The sequence below is a fragment of the Merops nubicus genome, unplaced genomic scaffold (assembly GCF_000691845.1).
Source record: "Merops nubicus isolate BGI_N331 unplaced genomic scaffold, ASM69184v1 scaffold1136, whole genome shotgun sequence".
NCBI classification, from domain to species: domain Eukaryota; kingdom Metazoa; phylum Chordata; class Aves; order Coraciiformes; family Meropidae; genus Merops; species Merops nubicus.
Genome location: NW_008615396.1, coordinates 1 through 19,498, shown reverse-complemented (window position 1 = coordinate 19,498; position 19,498 = coordinate 1). Strand labels below are relative to the sequence as shown.

Here is a 19,498-nt window from a genome sequence, read left to right as displayed (position 1 = left end):
ATTTAGACTCAATATTAGAAAAAGAGTCCTTACTATAAGAGTAATAGATCACTGGAATGGACTGCCCAGAGAGGTGGAGGAGGCCTCAACCCTGGAGTCATTCAAGGTCAGGCTAGACAGGACCCTGGGCTGACTTGACTTAGGTAGAGATGTCCCTGCTTGTGTAGGAAGGTTGGACCAGATGACTAGAGGTCCCTTCCAGCCTAAAACATTCTATAATTCTAACTGTTACAATAAAACAAAGACTTCTGTACAGCCCAAGAAACTTATTTCTGAACAAAACAACAAAGATGACAACTATCTATGAAATGCTCTTACTTAGTTTCTCCATCTGACACAGCAACAACTCTGGCTTCTTCAAGGTGTGGCCAGTTAACAAAAACACGCTTTCCAAGCACCAAACTGGCAACATTTTCTACTATCTGAAAAAAAGCACAGAAGTTACTAGTATTAAGTAACATATTAAAAGATTTTTGTCAAAATATTTTCAAACTGCTTTGCAACAGAAAGTACTCTAGCTAAATAACAGGTTTTCTTGCAGAATAATAAAGCTCATTTTAGCTTATTAAATTATATTTTGATACATATTACATAATCTCTGGTTAGATATGGTTTCTTTTTTTTTTTTCATTTGTTCATTTTCACATTTCCTTTTTTAGGGCATAGCATTGTATTTTAAGTGTGGCTCTTTACATCTATTAGATGTTAGTTCTAAGAACTGGGTTGATTCACATTTCTGGTATAGGCTTACTATGTACATTTTTGTTAAATAACTCACACCTACTTGTGTGTCTGCGGCACAATAATCAAACTGTCAATTTAATATTAGTGAAATACTTATTTTGTACCATACATTCTACTTTTGTATCTCAATGAAATAAAAAGACAGCACTTATATCCAGGACTTTGCTAGCATCTGTAATTTCAGTTGCACGTTATGTTCTGATTTTCCAATGAGTTTCTGCTATTCTTTATTATATTATTTTGGCTTATTTAATCTTCTTTGCACCATATCTTTAATATTCACTCTATCTAGTGTAAAATCCTACGTTGTTGTTCTCCTCCTCTCTCCTTTCCTGGGTTTATTTGCTTCTTAATGTCTCTGCAACAACTCTTTCCTCTAATTCCTCTATCAAACAGTCATAAGGGGAAGGTATAAGTCTGCTTTGTTGATGAAGAGGGGCTGATTAAAAAAGAAAACATGTCCACTTACTTGGCTACACAAAAGACAAGGGGCACTGGTCTGGAGACCTCTTCCTTGCTTTTATAACATTTCCAACTATCAATTAATCAGGAGTGAGTCTCACCAACTCCTTACCAGAGAACATCTGTCAGCTACCACAGAGAAATACCAAAAACTCTGCTCATTTTGAATTATAGAATCATAGAATCCTTTAGGTTGGAAGAGACCTTTAAGATCATCAAGTCCAACCATTAAGCCATTAGGGCTCTAAAGTCCTCTGCTAAAACAGATCAGAATCTGTCAGGGTTGGAAGGGACCACAAGGATCACCCAGTTCCAACCCCTCTGCCATGAGCAGGGACACCTCACACTAGATCAGGCTGCCCAGAGCCTCATCCAGCCTGGCCTTAAAGACCCCCAGGGATGGGGCCTCAACCACCTCCCTGGGCAACCCATTCCAGAGTCTCACCACTCTCATGGTGAAGAACTTCTTCCTCACATCCAGCCTGAATCTGCCCACTTCCAGCTTTGCCCCATTCTCCCTAGTCCTGTTGTTACTCGATATCCTAAAAAGTCCCTCCCCAGCTTTCTTGTAGGCCCCCCTAAGATACTGGAAGGCCACAATAAGGTCACCTCGGAGCCTTCTCTTCTCCAGACTGAACAGCCCCAATTCTCTCAGCATAATTATTTAACCAATAATTCAAGCGTTGTTAAATAATTTTTTTTTAAAAAACCTAAAGATACTATTTTAAATTAACTATTCGATATATTTAACTATTTTTTATTAAATGCTTGGGGTTTAATTTTTTAACTTTTTCAGTACTACTCCATAAACCTCCTATAGTATACTACTGAGAAGATATAAATAACGAATATTTCAAATCTAATTATGTAACAGATTCAGTCTTTTTATTACAAGTTTTTTTTTCTTGATTTTTTGTTTTGCTTTGGTTAGGAGCTGAATGCTTACCTGTTCTTCTGAGTTCTTATCAGCTATGATTTCTAATATCATGTTCTCTCCATGGCTGCTTTGCTGAAACACCTGTACGCCACTTTTTCTAAGATAGAACTGGGTAAAAACAAAACAGTACATAAAATTTACTTGAACTCTTCCATGGTTAATCTGTTACATACAACTGAAAAGGTCAGAAGAATCTTTTACCTTATGTTTAATGTGCTTTAAAGTAGGAAATCCACAAAAATATAATGCACTCTTGTTGATTTTAGTTATCTTATTGTGGGTTATTTCTACATGCCAAGCATCCAAAGGAATTGTTTTATACCTAAAAAACAAATTGTACAACATTTGCTCATACAGATTGACTTTCAGCTCTCAGAACTCATATTAATTGACAAGTCCTTTGACTTTCCTGAAAGGTGGCAATTAATTTAAGCCACTTGGAATCTATACAAAGGACAATAAAAAATCCATGCTTTTGCTACAGAGAAACTATTCAATAAGAAAAAGACAAGATTTAAAGTCACAGTATGTCCAAATCTCACTATTTAAACTCACTGCTATTGTCAAATTCTAAACTAGCAATGGTATCCATGGGGCATTGTTCATCTTCACAGCTATTCATTCCTGCAGCAGGCACTCCTCCCCACCTCTGCTCAACTACTACTACGGTTATGTTTCCACTTAGCCTTGAAACCCCAGTCTGTATCAAATCAAGCTGCCTACTTTCAGGGAAAGTGAAACACACACTTGTGTTCCAGCTCCCTGCGTTGGATCCAAATGCATACAGTTTTTTACAAACTGTCTGGAAATTTGTGAGCTGAGAATTCATCACCACTATCAGATATTTTTACCAGTCTTTCATCCTCTGTCTCATACAGAGTTTAGTAATACTCTAGAATGTTCTTGCTGACTTAGCACTGATTCATCTGTGTTGCAAAGTAACATTTGAAGAAAAGGGATTAATAATTTTACCGTGCCATCCACAACAATTAATATCTAATTCAACATCTTACATTTTTCAGTATATATATATTGGCATACACAAGCTTTGGTTAAAATGCTAATAAAAAGTATTCTAACTACTTTTAGTCTATTCTAAAACAGTTATGCCAGTGTCACCTTGTATGACATCTTTCTATTGCAGGGAATTTCTCTGGCCATGGTGACATGTACTGGAACTCTGCATCCTTGTCATACCAGTACATTAAGCAAGCACTGTGAGTATTTCTTCGTTTCTCCTCTTCCTTTAGGCACTTATTACAGGATTCCATAGCCTGCAGCAGTCGTTTCTAAATTTTAAAGAAATTAGCATACATGAAACTGGCAACAAAATTTAGCACAGAAACGTCTACACTGGGGAAGTGGATACACAAATTTTTCTGGTTAATGTGTTCATTTTTTAATTGCAGCCTCACCCTTCCTCATGTGCCAGCTCCCTGATAAAAATCAGACAGTTGCAATGGAATAGCTTTAGAGAAGGGAGATGATCTTTTTGCAAATGTTTCCAAAGGCTAGCCATATTTTTCCTTCTAAATTTAGCAAACAAAAAAACCATTAAAAATATTTCAGATGTTATCATAAAATTCTGCAAAAGAACTCTACAAAGAAGTTTCAAAACCTTATGGGTCATTCAAATAGCAACAGCTGTCTTTTGTCAGAAGACAGTTCTGTTAACCTTTCACTAAGAAACAGCAAAACAATTGATAGGCACATGCAACCACCTGCATATATCTTAACACCTAATCTTCACTTTTGTTTTTGTGGTGCTTTAACCCCAGCTAACAACTAAGCACCCCACAGCTGCTCACTCACTCCCCCCCCCGCCCCTGGCCAGCCCCCTCTTGAACCAGAGGGGATCAGAATCAGGAGAGAAAGGTGAAACCCTATGGGTTGAGCTTTTGTATACAGCAGACATTAAAAGAACCTACCTCATCAATAAATGGGATTAATACCACAGCTTCCCATTCTTGCTGTTTTCCGTTTAGGTCAGTTTTAAAATCTGGTGGATAATATTCTATAATAGGAGAGTCTTGACTAACCATCAAATGCTGGGAAAATACAACAGAGGAAATAATATCAGAGACAATTTAGAACTAATTCTAGGAAGAGATAGAGGAAGCCTGGTATTAAAACCAATTCAAGGCTGAACAGGAATCAAACATGTCTCACTTAACTGTGCTAGTCTGAAATTGCTTAGAAAATGCAAAATTTTGAATTTCTCCCTAAGTTTACAATGTACCAAGAATAGTAAGAAGTATTTAGCCATACACCCAAAAGTAAGAGGACATACAAAAACATCAAGAAAAGAGTTACTTCAAAATAAGCAGACAACCAGTAATTGACAGCTAAATGCAATTTAATTGTAAACCCTACCTGGTAGCATTTAGGTAGCAGATCTTTGCTAGCTGCTGGAAGCACAGCAAGAAGCTGTTCAAATGGCATGAAAGGTTTCCCCAGTTCAAATTTGATTTTGAGTTCGCTGATGTTGCGAATGTCTGACAGATAAGGTGCATAATGATAAGGATAATACCTGCAGGGGAAAAATCCTCTTCAGTTATTTAACTATAGTATAGCAGTGTTCACAGATGAGAACCAAACAGAACTACACTAAGTGTTCCCAGCGTACAAGGTGAAATATAGCTTGATCTTTAGGCAACTTCTCATTTGACAATTTTTCTTACCAGCTCCAGGACTGAACTCCATGGTAATAATAATGCAAAATCCATTGTATTGCCTGGACATAACATTCAGCTTGATCAGCCAAGAAGTCGCTTAAAAGAAAAAGGAAGAATGTTTATTAAAGTTCCCTCACTTTCACTGGTATATTAAAACTACTTAGCACCTTGTGCATAGGAATGAAAGTAGAGCATTTTGGGAACCTAATAGGACCTTGGTTTTCTAGATTAACTTAATGCTCATTGATTTTTCTTCTGGTCCTCAAATATTTGTTATGCAAAACTGGACTTGCAGCTTTTCTTGCACTAGCTAAAAGCATCATTGCTGCAGTACACTGCTATGTGTTCTCTGCTTTTGACATGGATGGATATTCTGTCTTGTATTAGACATATGCAAAGACTTGTCTTTGGTTTAAAAATAAAAAAGGCAAAAAAAAGGAAAAGGAAAAGCATACACTTACTCAGAAACTACTTCTACACCCATTTTAGTCATGTAGTAAGTTCTTTTGTATTGCCTAAACTCAGTTTCAAACAGATCATCATCTTCTGGTTCATCTTCCACCGCAGCTGAAAAAGCAGTCATAGGGGGGTGAATTAGACAAAAAAATTAACATGCACTTCTCTACTACAATAAGGCATGAAAGTATTCAGTTTTGGCTTAATGCCCTAACTTTATTCCTCAATTCACAATTATATGTACTCCTACCTTCCTTGCACTGAAAGTAACATGAGGCAATCAAACAAAATCTTTACTAAGACAAAGTTTGAAACTTTTTTTCCCCTTTAAAGACATGCAATCTGTTTTGTAGCCAAGCTACTAGAACAGAGAAGAGAATATAAGCCATCAGAAAATAATGACAAAAAATGTTAAAATAAATTTTAAAATTTTATATTTTTTCAGCAACACCACCTGCTCTCATGGAGTAATATTTATCTATTTTTGACATTAAATTTCAAAATACGAGCACGAGACATTTCCTACAAGTGGAATGAGTTAAAAAACATAATCAAACACAACCAAAACCCTCAAAGACTTACAAAAATATTTTCATTTGTCCCCACCTGTATAATAAAATAATTAAGTACAATTACTATAAACGTAATGTTGTTGGAAGACTTGCTCATTCATTCCTCTAATTCATCACAGAAACACTGGTTAGGTAAGAAGTACTTCAAAAGCTTTAGCCCCACTCCTTCTCACCATAAGCCAGTGATATGCAGTCCATTTCCCAGTAGCTGACTATATAAATCTTTTGTTTATGGTAAGGTCATCTCTGACATGAAATTCTTACAGATATTCCAAATCTATATACAAATTACAAGTTTCTATGCTACATGTATATGGAAAAATTGCTTGCACTTACTTTTAGGGGTCACTTCACCTTTGTTTTTTTCTAAAGCAGCCAAACATATAGAATTTTCCTGAGCCTATTAAAATAATATTTGAGATAATGTAGAAATACAGATTAATATGCATGTACCATATGCATCCACAACCATATAATCTGCAACTCAAAATGCTACGATCAAGATGTAAAAATATTAGTATTTAGCATAAATCCCACTACATTTCCTTCTCTTTTAATTGCCTAGATAAAATAATTTTCTTGGACAAAAGGACAGATCAGACAAAGGAGCAGTCTCAAAATCTCAACTACATTAAAAAGATATCCAAATATCTGTTTCCCAAAATACAACTATTTCCAAAACAGTGCAATACACATTTAAGCATTTTTACCTACATCATGCTACAGCACCAGTATGCAGCTGAATTCTTCATCAGTAAATTTTTAAGAGTTCAAATTACTTTTGTGGGAAGTAAGGACACAAGAAATTGTGTTTTAGAGAGTCAGGTGAAATATTCACTTCATGCTCACACTACACACTCTCTTTTCTGTAGAGCACTGAGTAGCTTTCAATAAGCAGAATCATTAAATTGTCCCTTTTCCCCTGTACCTGAGATATGCAAGCTCCTGACTGTCACTGCCACTCAAAGGATCAGTCAAGATGGCTAGCTAATACTATACAGCTGCTCCAAACTTCTGTGGCAATAAGAAAACAACCACAAATAAAACACCTTACTAACGGAAGAGCCAATATCTTGCTCTTACATACCACACTAGAGAACAGAGTAACTGTACACAGTGACAGATTAAAACTGAAGGAATTTCCTGCTGCTACTCTACACTGTTGAAGGTGTATATTGAAGGATAGCCAACTGAGGATGTGGTAAACATGACAGTGGGGCAGAGTCAGGATACAGAGAAAGGTGTTGTTCCTTATTAGTTATATCTAGAATTGCAAGTTTAGTAATCAATCTGAGACAGCTCACACCAATGAAACTGGTATTTTTCTATTCATTGTCATATTCTCTGTCAATACCAAGACACACACGAACAACCTATTGGTATAGCTGAAATATATGAAACTTCCAGCAGGCTATGCATTGAAAAATGTAAAATTTTAAAGCATAGCAAGCTGGGCCATAACTCACCTGAAGCGAGTTTTCCTGCTGTTGAAGAACAGATAAATTGACATAGAGCATTAAATTACAGGTATACAAGACTTCAAAAATAGAGAGAATCTGCCCCTGACTTAACCATTTCATCACTCACAACCAGAAATGCACATAGGTAGTTTCAAAAATGTTACATTTTACTATCTTTTTGGGTCTCAAACCAGAGGTTTATGTAATTTAATTTGTCTAAGATCAAATTATTGATCTGCAAAAGTTAACATTGTTATTTCCAAAACTGCACATGCAACACACTAACCTTTTGTTTCTTCTGTTTATTTTTTCTGGCTTCCTCTGCTGCTATACCAGCTGCCTCATTGAGGTATTTATTGCCTACTTTACTTTCAAACCATTTTAGGTCTACAAAGACTTCACTGAAGTGTTCACGATCAAACTGCAGGAAAATTGAAATAAGTTTAAATTTAATATTTCCCCTCAAATATTTCCATTAAATTAACAAAGTCTTTTTAGTACGTGCATTAGATTACCTCCAGAGTCATTAGTACATAAACATTTTGCCCCAGAGATACAACTAAGATGATGGCTAAAGCATAAATCAAAGTATTTAGACTTTTTCCCTCTTATGTTATGGTAATATCAGAAAACTGATTGGATCCCATCAGTTAAGTGATAAAACAGCTGATGGAGGCACTTGTAAAACACAGTTATGTAACAGTTCATTAAAACTACAGTATGGTATATTTTAGGGCACTATATTGAGGTTATATTCAACAGGCTATACCCTTCTATACAGTGCAGTTTTGAAGTCACTTACATCGGACAATCTTATGAGGTATTTCTCAAAGCGTGTTAAATTCAGATGCCCATTTTCATTTATGTAACCTATTGGGAAAATAAAGTACGTTTTTAAAATTAACAATTTCACAATTTTAAAATTCTAATTTAAATGCCCCATAGATAATAGAATTCAATCTGGCATTCTAAAGAAAGTGTAATAAATGCTAAACATTTTAAGATGGCTAAAAAGGTCAACACATATTAACACAGAAATGTTAAAGTTTCTACTTTCCACAACTGATCTTAGTGTTCTTACCTCCCAATTCTGGCAAGACAGCCATGTATGTTCTATAAAGTAGAGGCAGTGCATCATGATTAATGTGCAAATGAGGTAGGTGAGGAATAAAATCATTTCCCACAAGGAAACCCATTAAGATCCAATCATCTATTATCCTTTCAATATCATATTCAAAGGAAATCTTGTCCTGGGTGGAAAAAAAGAAAAAACCCACAGGAGTGTAATTTTTGTCATTATGTTTGCATAAAAAGACTTCATATATTTTTTAATCACAGCTCCATTTGAACTTACTTTTACTGGTGAAAATTCATAATCAATATATTCTCTCATCAGAGATAAGTGCAGTAAATGAAATGTGGTTTCTTCTGGTGCGCATGCTCTGTAAATTTTTCAAAACATTAAGTTAATTATTTATAAACACACTTTCAACATCAGTATTTTATAAGTCCAAAGTTACGAAAATCCAAGTAATCTTTCTATAAAGGACTATACCTTTGCAGAAGAAATAATGTATAAACATTTATTTGAATTTATTTTAGGATGCATCTGGTTTGAGTCTATAAAATTTTGCAGCAGAATCTTCTGAACAGTGGATGTGATCACACTGCACAGAACACAGATAGATCAGAGAAAGCAGAGCAGCTTTATTAAGTTCCATAGTGCATTAACTATTTCCTAAGTAATTATCCCATTGACCAAAAAAAGGCACAACTTAACCTAACTTTGCACCAAACCTAATAAATTTTAAGGTATTTTAGAACTAGTCTGAGTACATACAGAGTATGCAGATTCATGTCTCTACTGGCTGGATTACATTTGAAGTAATTTGAGATACTTATTTTAAGAAAAGAATATGTTCAAATTGAAAATATGTATTATCTAGTGGCTTCAACACAGCACCAAAAAAATGACAACCCTACTGTTTGTTTATGGCATAAAGTAGTATGCACGTATTCTGCCTTCTTTTTCTGTCTTCATTAGAATTACTTAATACCTAAGCCAACATTAGGCTAAGTCATTAATGCCTGCACCAAAAGATTAATGAGCTAAAGACTGATGCATTTCAAACCTGTAAAGGACTATTTTATGTTGTAGGCTCTGTAACTAGGTGGGACCACCTCCAATGACAAACCAGTATAAGCACCTGTGTATTCACACATACACAGTAAACTTCAGCCAAAATCCTCTGAGGAAGATGTGTGTGAGACACAAGCTTAGATGAAGACTACTAAGGCAAACTCTGAGCTACACACAACTGCACAGAACTTCAGACACAACTCCATCACTTTTCAAACGGGATTTTCATTTCAGCAGATCCAGCTGATGCTCTTAAGACCATGGAAAACTTTTGCCACAACTTTAAGTGACAATACTGACAGGAGGTAATGCCTGTGACCCTCAGAGGTAAATTCCTGCAGTAAGCAATATTATCCAGAAGTTACAATGAGAGCCAAATACAAAACATTGCTTTAGGAGAAAGAAAAATAAAATAATGATGACACCTTGTCTTTCAACTTCCTATTTTATTTAATGAATCCCTCAAAAGGTCATCACACTTTTTTATTTTAAGAAAGGGAAAAATGATATCTTCTGTTGATCAGACTTAAGGTCTTTAAAAAAATTTCTGATGTTTATCATATTGTCTATAGCAATAAAAGCGTTTGCTTGTTAGCAAAAAACATGCATTTATCTAAACATTTATATGACTTATCGCTGTATTATCCAAAGTAATTTTTGTATTTAAAAAATTTACTTCTCTGCCTCTCCTACCTTCTCCCTATACCCACCAAATAGACACTTGAGGTCCTTCAAAGAAGGAACCTAGCCACACTAACAGTTATAAAGTTCATTCTTCTATTACTTCAAAATAGCTCCATGTACAGTTCTGGAACAAATACTCTTTTTCTGACTGATTATAGCCCATAAGTTAGTTCAAATGGGCAAATCCAGAATAAGAGTATCCAGTCAGCCAACAAGAGTTTATTTTAGTAATTATTCTAGTAATTTATGCACATGCACAAAAATTCAGAGTTATAAACACATTTTTAAAAGTTAGTATCTGTGCAAGACAACTATGGAAACAATATCAGTATAGCCTGGGTTCCTCCATTCATAATACAAAGAAAGAAGCAAAACACACCAAAGCTATAAGGATTTTTTATCAGCTGTCCTGAAAGCATACATTTTATTGTGCAAATTAATTCAAATGCACAATTTAACAAGCTGATTTCTCCAATTTCATGTATTTTATAGCACAAAAACTAAATTAATTGTATTAATTTTTGATCAATAAAAAACTTTTAGTGGCCTGTTATATTTTTGGATTTAATTTCATCATACATAAAGTAAGAGTAAAGTTAAATCAGTTCACCTTTGAGATTTTTTACCACCAAATCTGACTTCTTCTCTTAAGAGCGCAAAGTGTGCCTCATGACTTGTTAGTCCCAGCATAATCTATTACAAAGAGATATTAGAAAGGTCTCAAGTCATTTTTTTTTTATACTGTTACTCAGCATTTGAGCAGAATGAAGAAATGATGCTGTTCTGTTTCATTACAAATTCAAAAGTTTGCAGGAATACAAAATCACGTGTTTGTTTAACAATGTCATTGAACCCTACACACTTAGGAAGGCATCAGACATACACACTTTAAAATAAAACAAACAACAGAGGCTTATAATGGCACCTACCAAGTCAGCATCTAAACCATAGAGACAGTGTCTTGTGTTTGGATCATGATGGGGCTTTGCTTTTTCTGATCTGATGAACTCCATAATTTTATGCTCACCTTCCCCTGGAGTCTGTAAAAAAAAAAACCAAAAAACCAAAAACCAACAAAAGAACAAATTCATCAGTAAGTAATTCTGTACAAAATAAAAATCTATTTAAAACAAAATAGTAACAAAATGCAATGACCTCATGGCCTGATAAGTAGACTGTTACACCTTGCCAGGATTTGTCTGTGGAAATCTTCATATTTACAAAATATTTCAGATGCTCATGCAATCTGGCCATGAATTCAGTTCCTGAAAACAGAAACCCAAGTTAAACACAAAACTTTTCAACTAGTCATTCAGAATTGAATTTACATATCAAAACTATTAGTGAAAAAAACAAGTACAAATTTTGAAAGAGATGAAGGGACAGCTGCTTTTTTTTTCCCCAAGGGGTTTCATTTTTTCCACAGCAACCAAAAAAAAAAAAAAATCTCAGAATAAGACAGTATTCCAACTCTACTAAAAGTTATTAAAAACTGTGTTCCCAACTTACCTGAGACTATTGATTCTGTCCTCTAATTTTAAAAAAAAACCAAAAAGCCTTAGGATAGGAAAACTGTGCCAAAATATAGGTGCAAAAACATATATCTGAACACCTAAATTTCAATAATCAACAAATTATCTTACCTGGTGTAATGCAGTTAGAGTCAAATCTGGCTTCTGTAGGGAGAGTCTCTCCCTTTTCTAATGCCTTTTTTATTTTGTCCTCAGCCTCTTTTGCTGATCTAAACCAATGTAGGGTTGGAGAGCAGGAGGAAAACATAATGCAAATGTTAATATCCTAAAGTACAGCTTTACTGACAAAATACATACAGTTGACTTTTTGAAGAACATTTGAAAAAAATCTTTTAAAGAGGAGATACTTAACTCCTGAATTGAGTTTGAACGTTTCTGATACAACTGGAAGACTTAAAAATAACTTATTTCCCCCTAGTACTGATGACAAACTGTCATTATTCAAATACAGTTAATATCTAGATTACCAAAATGATCATTCAATGGCTGATCATAATAAAAGCAAATGTTGAAACAATAGGATCTGAACAGCTGAAAATGCTATCCCAGAACAAGAACGGTAATGGTAATGTGAACAAAGCAGTAAGTTTGGGATACCATGGGCGTAGGAGGGGTGAATTAGCAATTTATCACTGGCAATGGAGAAACAAATACAACGCTGGTCTTTCTTGGCCAAGGATTTCATACACATTTCATAAAACAGAAAAAAAGAAGGCACAAGTGTCTCAGATTTTTACCCTTCTTTCAATTCCACTCCAATCTTCTATACAGAACTTTTTCTAAATCTCTTCCTCCTCTCAGCCTTTTTTACTTAAAAAAACGCAACAAAAACAAAACCCAAACAACCAAACCCACAAAACCCGTAACAGTTGAAAATGTTTACTCTTGTCCTTTTCCACCAGACTGTTTCCATCACATTTCAATCACATTCACTGTACTGTCTGACCACTTACAGCAGTCTTCAAAGAAGCTTTCACATCTCCCCAGACACTAATATAGCTTTTAATACTGTGAAATCTACCTCACAACCTAGCTCAAATACAGAGCTCCAACTGGTATGAACAGGAAACAAGAGTTTCATTAGAAACTTATTTCTTCTGTGACTGTCAAAGAACATTCCATTATAGTTACCAAAAGACGTATCTAGAACTAGCATTCCTTAGCTTTAGTGTTAGCACAAATCCTAAAGACTCTTACAGTTATGAAGCCCCTGGAGACATCTGTAAGGGCTCCACTGCAGAGTTACTTCACGGAAAATTCCATAAGAGAAAATTCCATTTACCCTCATTTAACTAAAAATTAGAGCTACTGTCAAAGGCATAACCACTCACAATAAATGTATGCTATGAAAAGCAAAATAAATATTTTTTTTTTCTTTTAAGGTGTTTGCTATCCTAAAGACAGACCAAGAACAAATACTCTCACCTAAAGCGTCTCCCACGCTGCTGATTCATTTTTGCTCTTGGAGCCACTCCATCAACTGCCATGAAGAAAACTTTCCTTGGTTTGATAATGCGAAACAGTACTTCCAAATAGTGAAAAATATCAGCAAAAATTTTATCTTCTGAGATTCTGAAGTGAACATCGTCATCATTGGGATGTGAACACTGATGTATAATGCCATTCATGTCCAAGTATAGGTTGTCAAATTCTGGAATCTACAAAAGCCATAGTTAGTCCTCATTTGGTGACAGCTGAAGCAATGCAATCACTGCCCAAGGGGTAGCTGAGAGCAGGCAACTCTGGAAATGAGCTGAGCTGTGAAGACCTCCCTGGAACCTACTGCACTCCAATGGGCCAAGGGTATCCTGACTGCCTACGGGTTTGTCTGCACTTGTGAGGCATTATCATGATTTTCCCAGTGAATAAAGTCAGCTGAACAGATTCCTATCCTATCCTGACTGTTTCTGGTACCTCAGGACTTCTGTCCTCAGTCGAACTTCTACACTGTATAAGGGAAAAGCAAATAAACCCCATGCTTTTCAGGAAAACATTATTTTATTTTTTCTACAACCTGCACATTTCACTGATTCAATCTTGCACATTTGCAGTATAAACAATAAAAACTACAAACCCGAGTATGCAGATCCCAACAGCATTTCAAAAGCAAAGCCATCCTAAGAAGCTTTAGGTTTCTCCTCGTTAAACACTTCCTACCATGGCTAGGGCATGCTGCCTCTTCAGCTGCACTAAGAGCCACCTGTGAGTCTAGAGAATGACAATTACCACCAAGAGCAGCAGAGCTATCAATGACAACAGCAAGTTCATTCCCACACTTCCTGGACATGTTTTCTTTTTTTCTGTCTTGTTCTCTGTTCTTCTAAGAGCAGTCCAACTTTATTTTAAAGGAAAACTCCCTCCCCTGAAAGTACACAAGCAACATACAAGGCCCAAACACTGTTAAACCTATGAAGGTGTCCTGGTTTGGGGTAGAACAGAGCTGGTTCTGTTCAACAATTTTACCTTGTCAGCTAAAGCTCTTCTAATTACCTGTCTTGTCATAAGTTAGCAGCGTTTTTGCAAACTGTCTGCTCTTAGCTGTGATAAGACTTCACGGTTGGAGCTGCTGCCATGGATGGTGTGCAGACCAAGGCCACTGCTGAGCTTGTGTCCCACACGGGGGGTGCAGAGAGTACCCCGCACCTGCGGGGAGGAGCGGGCAGGATACCTGACCCCAAGGCCGGGTGGGGTGTTCCACCCCACAGCCATCATAGCCAGTGAAGCTGAAGGATCAGGAGGGGGAACCCCTTCCCTCACCCTTCCACCCTCTTCTTCCTCCCTTTTACTGCTCCTGCAGTGGCTGGCATCCGAGGAGGACTTCATCCATCCTGCCTTTGATCCAGAACTGAGTTCCAGAACCCAGCTCCTGTGCCCAGTTGCCATCTGTGGCTGAGTCCAGCCTGGGACCTTCCCTGGGGGCTGTTCCCCAGTCAGGGGTGACAGTGACATATTGCCAGCAAGAGGAAGTTGGGTTCGATACTGGTTTTGCATATATTTGTACATATTCCATTTTATTATCATTACTGTTATTATTAGTGGTAGTATTAAAGCTGTTTTCTTTTCTAATCAACAAGTCTCTGTCCTGGTTTGAAATAAATAGAACTAATTCTGCTCAGAGATTTTATTTTCTAACTAAAACTCTTCTAATTAACTACTCTGTCTGAGTTAACAGTGTTTTAATAAACTATCTGGCTGTAACAATAATAAAACTTCATATGTAGAGTTACTACCAAGAATTAATACACAAACCAAAACCACTACTAAGCTTAAATCCCACATGGAGAGGGCAAAGAATACCCTGCACCTGCGGGGAGGAGAGGACAAAATAACTGACCCCAGAATTCACCAATAGGGTATTCCATCCCACAGCCAGCATAGCCAACAAAAACTGAAGGACCAGGAGGGGCAGCCCTTCCATCACCCCTTCCCTTCTCTCTCTTCCGTCGTCTGCTGGGCTGCTGGCTGCTTCTGCTGCAGGGGCTGGCATCCAAGGAGGACTTCATCCATCCTGCCTTTGATCCCGAGCCCTATGTTCCTGAACTGAGTCTCTATCCCTGAACTGAATTCCAGAATCCAGCTCCTTTACCCAGTCGCCATCTGTGGCTGAGTTCAGCCTAAAGCCCTCTCCCCGGGGGCTGCTCCCCAGCCAGGGGTGATGATAACATCTTGCCATTGGGAGGAATTAGATTCAAGACTAACTTTATATATTTGTATATATTTATACATAGCCCAATTTATTATCAATATTACTATTATTACTAGTGATAGTATTAAAACTATTTTCTATTCTTTTCTAATCAACAAGTCTCTCTCTCTCTTTTTGCCTTTCCCTTTCAGGGATAAAGGGAGGGGAGGGAGTGTCTGTTACAACTCTAAGGACTACCCTCACCCCAAACTGTGACAATCCCTCTCCCTTATTCCCTTTCTCTCTCCCTTTTGGGAGGTGGGGTGAGGGGATTAACAGAGAGCATCTGTTACAGTTCTGGGGCTGGCCCTGACCCCAAACCATGGCAGAAGGAAAGGGGTCGTTATCTACCTTTTAGATACCAAAACCCACCAAACATAGAACTGTAGAATGGTTTGGGTTGGAAAGGCCTTTAAACATCACCTAGTTCCACCCCTCCTGCCATATGCAGCAACACCTCCCACTAGAGCACATTGCTCACAGTCCCATCCAACCCGAGTCTGAACACCTCCAGTGATGGAGCAGCCACAGCCTCCCTGGGCAGCCTGTTCCAGTGTCTCACCACCCTCACAGTGAAGAACTTCTTCCTTACATCTAAATCTCATGTTGAGCTTTTTGTCAACCAGCACCCCCAAGTCTTTCTCCTCAGGACTGATCTCAATCCATACTCTGCCCAGCCTGCATTTGTGCTTGGGATTGACCTGACACAGGTGCAGGACCCTGCACTTGGCCTTGTTGAACTTCATGAGGTTGGCATGGGCCCACCTCTCAAGCCTGTCCAGGTCCCTCTGGATGGCCTCCCTTCCCTCCAGCACGTTGACTGCACCACACAGCTTGGTGTGGTCTGCAAGCTTGCTGAGGGTGCACTCAGTGCCACTGTCCATGTCCCCAGCAGAGATGTTAAACAGCACTGATCTCTGGGGAGCAACAACTGGTCTCCACCTGGACATCAAACCTTTGACTGCAACTCTTTGAGTGCAACCATCCAGCCAATTTCTTATCACTGACTAGTCCATCCATCAAATCCACATCTTTCCAATGTGCAGACCAGGATGTTGTGTGGGACAGTATCAAACACTCTGCACAAGTCCAGGTAGATGACACCAGTTGCTCTTCTCTTATCCACCATCACTATAACTCCATCATAAAAGGTCACCAAATTCATCAGGCACGATTTGCCACCAATCACCTCCTCATTTCCCATGTACGTTAGGAAAGCCCTCAAGAGGATCTGCTCCATGATCTTGCTGGGAACAGAGGTGAGACTGACTTTCTGTAGTATTGCTGCTGACCTATCTTTACATAATCCTGAAAGGCATGGTTTTGGACTTGTATTTATCGTCCACATGGAAGAGAAACATAATTCTGTTACAGAAATAGGAATGACAAATAGAACAAATGAGGCACAACTAGGAAGGATCTCCAGTCACCTGCAACAACTACTCTTCTGTTGTGCATAATGATCTTCAGTATACTTAAATTCAGGAACAAAACTGTTCTCATCGTGCTCAAACACATCATCCACACAAGCACCACTTTCAGATAAGAAAGGAGTGGGACATTTGAAGTGCTTGGGTTTAAACCCTCTGCCCTGAATGAGGGTTGGCATATGGATGATGTCCACAACCAGACAAGAAAGACCCTCCTGACTGGTTTTCACCCAGGGTCTGGCCAGCCTTGGGTGCGAACTGATTAGGAGATCACCACCAGGTGCCAACACCTTCCACATTAACTTGGAGGCAGGGCAAGAAGCCACCTCTGTAAGAACTGACTGTGCTTGCACAGTTGCAGTCAGAGGTTGGGAGCTCTGCTCACACAGTGCATGTGCTGTGTGGGGATTCTGGCTATTGGAAGGGCTTCTTGACTCTTCTTGGCAAGTGGAGTTCCCAGGATGGCAGGGCCAGAACACGAAGCTGTCTCTGAGTCCCTACTACATAACTGGACTTAGGGCCTGGCTGCTACCATTGCCCATGGCTTGGCTCCTCACCCGGCTTGCTCCCTTCTTCACATCCACTGTGGTGGGTGAGGGCATTGACGTTTTCCTTGCTCTGGTGGTCTGGCACTTTGGATCTCTGGGGTGTGATGGGGGAACGGAAGGAGGAGTTTGTCTGCTGGTCTGCCTATTAATGACACTATCATTCTATACTGGGCCAGTGGCCAGCAGAAGAGACATTGCACAAAAGAGATGAAAACTAAAGCTTTTATATGGGAGCAACATATATATGGAAACAGATGACCTTTTAAGAAGTACAGCTATAATATGTTTTTAAAATAATGATGTTTTACATAGTAATTGCCTTTCATTCCAGGTAGTTTTTCTCTGTAATAGCAAACAAAAATTGTCATCTCAATGATGGTATGTGTCAGTCTGCATAGTCAACTGGTCTGACAGAGAAAAGAACGAACAGGGGACACATGCTACTGTTGAAGCTTACTATCACAGATAACAATCTAGACACTTTCTTCTTTCTTTCCTACAAAGTATTCAACATAAGCTGATTACATCACCTAGTCTTCAGAAAGACTAACTAGAGAATAACATTAGCACACTTAAGATTGTGCTTTCTATTTACCTTAAGAGTTTTAGCAGCCTCTTTCAGAAAGCTTCATGAGTACAAACCCCTGCTACTACGCTCCTTAGTTACAGCAGACACGAGTCCTCTGCTTGCCAAAGTTGGCAGTTCTTCAGCAGAATTTTAAAGCTGCCACCGATTTCAGTGAGCAGCCCAAGCTCCTAACAAGGCAGCCGAAGCACACCCCACGCTGCTGCTGCCCTGCTGCACGCACAGCGTAAGGCACTGTAGTGAAACCCAGCAAATCGTAAGCAAAGACTTTGAAAACTGTTTTAAAACTAGAAGGAAAGGTCAAATATCCAGGTTTGGAATCAGTTGAGCAGAGCATCTTAGATACGTTGATACAGTAGCTATTTAATCTTTTAAAAGGTTACTCACTTAGGGAAAATGTATTATCACTCACACAAGCCTTCAACTGCCACCCAACCTGGAGGATCATAGAATTGTTTAGGTTGGAAAAGACCTTCAAAATCAGACTCCAACCATTCACCTAGCTCTACCAAGTCCACTGCGAAACCATATCCCTAAGCACCATATCTACATGACTTTTAAACGTGTACAGCGATGGTGACTCCACCACTTCCCTGGGCAGCAAGTTCCCTTTACAACCCCTTCTGTGAAGAAATTTTGCCTAATAGCCAACCTAAACCTCCCCTGGTGTAACTTGAGGCAGTTTCCTCTTACCCTATTGCTTGTTACCTGGGAGAAGAGACTAGTACTCACCTCTCTACAACCTCCTTTGAGGTAGTTGTAGAGAGCAATAAGGTCTCCCCTCAGATTCTTTTTCTTCAGACTAAATAGCCCCAGTTCCCTCAGCCACTCTTCAGACTTCTGCTCTTAACCCCTTCCAGCTTTGTTGCCTTTCTCTGGACCTGCCCGCTCACCTCGACGTCTTTTGTGTACTGCGGTGCCCAAAACTGCACACAGTGCTCAAGGTGAGGTCTCACCAGCGCAGAGTACAGGGGAACAATCACCTCTCTGCTCCTGCTGGCTACACTATTTCTGTTACAAGGCAGGATGCTGTTGGTCTTCCTGGCCACGCTGCTGGCGTTAGTCGGTTGTTGATCAGTAAAAGTCCCTTTCTGCCAGGCAGTTTTCCAGCCACTCCTCCCCAAGCCTGTAACACTGCATGCAGCTCAGAACATCCTTGTTCAGACTATAAAACCACATCCCTAGTGCCATTTGAAAACTATAATGAAAAGTTGAGTGCTTGTGTCTAACAGGTACCACACATGATTTCTCTAAAACCAAGACTTTGCCTGTTAAAAGCATTATTTACAGCTTTATTTTTTCAGGTTTTAAAGCAGTCCTCTGTTTCGCTGTCAGTACAAACTGCCTGACACATATGACAACAAGGAAACATAGCAGAGCTGTAAAACCTGTCTCTCCTCATTACTGTATCATTCGTTGTCAGCAGCAGTAGCTTTCCTGAGCCCAGTAAGGAGGAAATTCCGTCCTCCTGCTAGCCGAGGCGGGTCAAGGGCCGCCAGGTGCCGAGGAAGCGGCGCAACGTCCCGGACGGGCTGCAGAGGAGCGCGGTGGCCGGGAAACGAAAGCGAAAGGTGAGAGCCCGGCCGC

General features: G+C 38.7%; 1 protein-coding gene across 1 annotated transcript in view; it reads right to left on the bottom strand.

The window, feature by feature from the left end:
• The window catches only part of XRN1 (5'-3' exoribonuclease 1), a 32,449-nt gene extending 19,135 nt beyond the window's left edge, over positions 1-13,314 (bottom strand). The window contains exons 1-18 of the mRNA XM_008942488.1: positions 13,088-13,314; positions 11,774-11,871; positions 11,286-11,395; positions 11,060-11,170; positions 10,741-10,823; positions 8,661-8,748; positions 8,388-8,556; positions 8,109-8,176; positions 7,593-7,727; positions 6,183-6,246; positions 5,280-5,385; positions 4,825-4,914; positions 4,517-4,673; positions 4,072-4,191; positions 3,263-3,432; positions 2,345-2,465; positions 2,153-2,251; positions 319-422 (exon numbers count right to left, since the gene is read on the bottom strand). Coding sequence (XP_008940736.1) covers positions 319-422; positions 2,153-2,251; positions 2,345-2,465; positions 3,263-3,432; positions 4,072-4,191; positions 4,517-4,673; positions 4,825-4,914; positions 5,280-5,385; positions 6,183-6,246; positions 7,593-7,727; positions 8,109-8,176; positions 8,388-8,556; positions 8,661-8,748; positions 10,741-10,823; positions 11,060-11,170; positions 11,286-11,395; positions 11,774-11,871; positions 13,088-13,290 — 2,096 coding nt within the window. The 5' untranslated portion in view covers positions 13,291-13,314. The remainder of the gene's footprint in view (positions 1-318; positions 423-2,152; positions 2,252-2,344; positions 2,466-3,262; positions 3,433-4,071; positions 4,192-4,516; positions 4,674-4,824; positions 4,915-5,279; positions 5,386-6,182; positions 6,247-7,592; positions 7,728-8,108; positions 8,177-8,387; positions 8,557-8,660; positions 8,749-10,740; positions 10,824-11,059; positions 11,171-11,285; positions 11,396-11,773; positions 11,872-13,087) is intronic.
• Between the last annotated feature and the right edge of the window lie 6,184 nt (positions 13,315-19,498).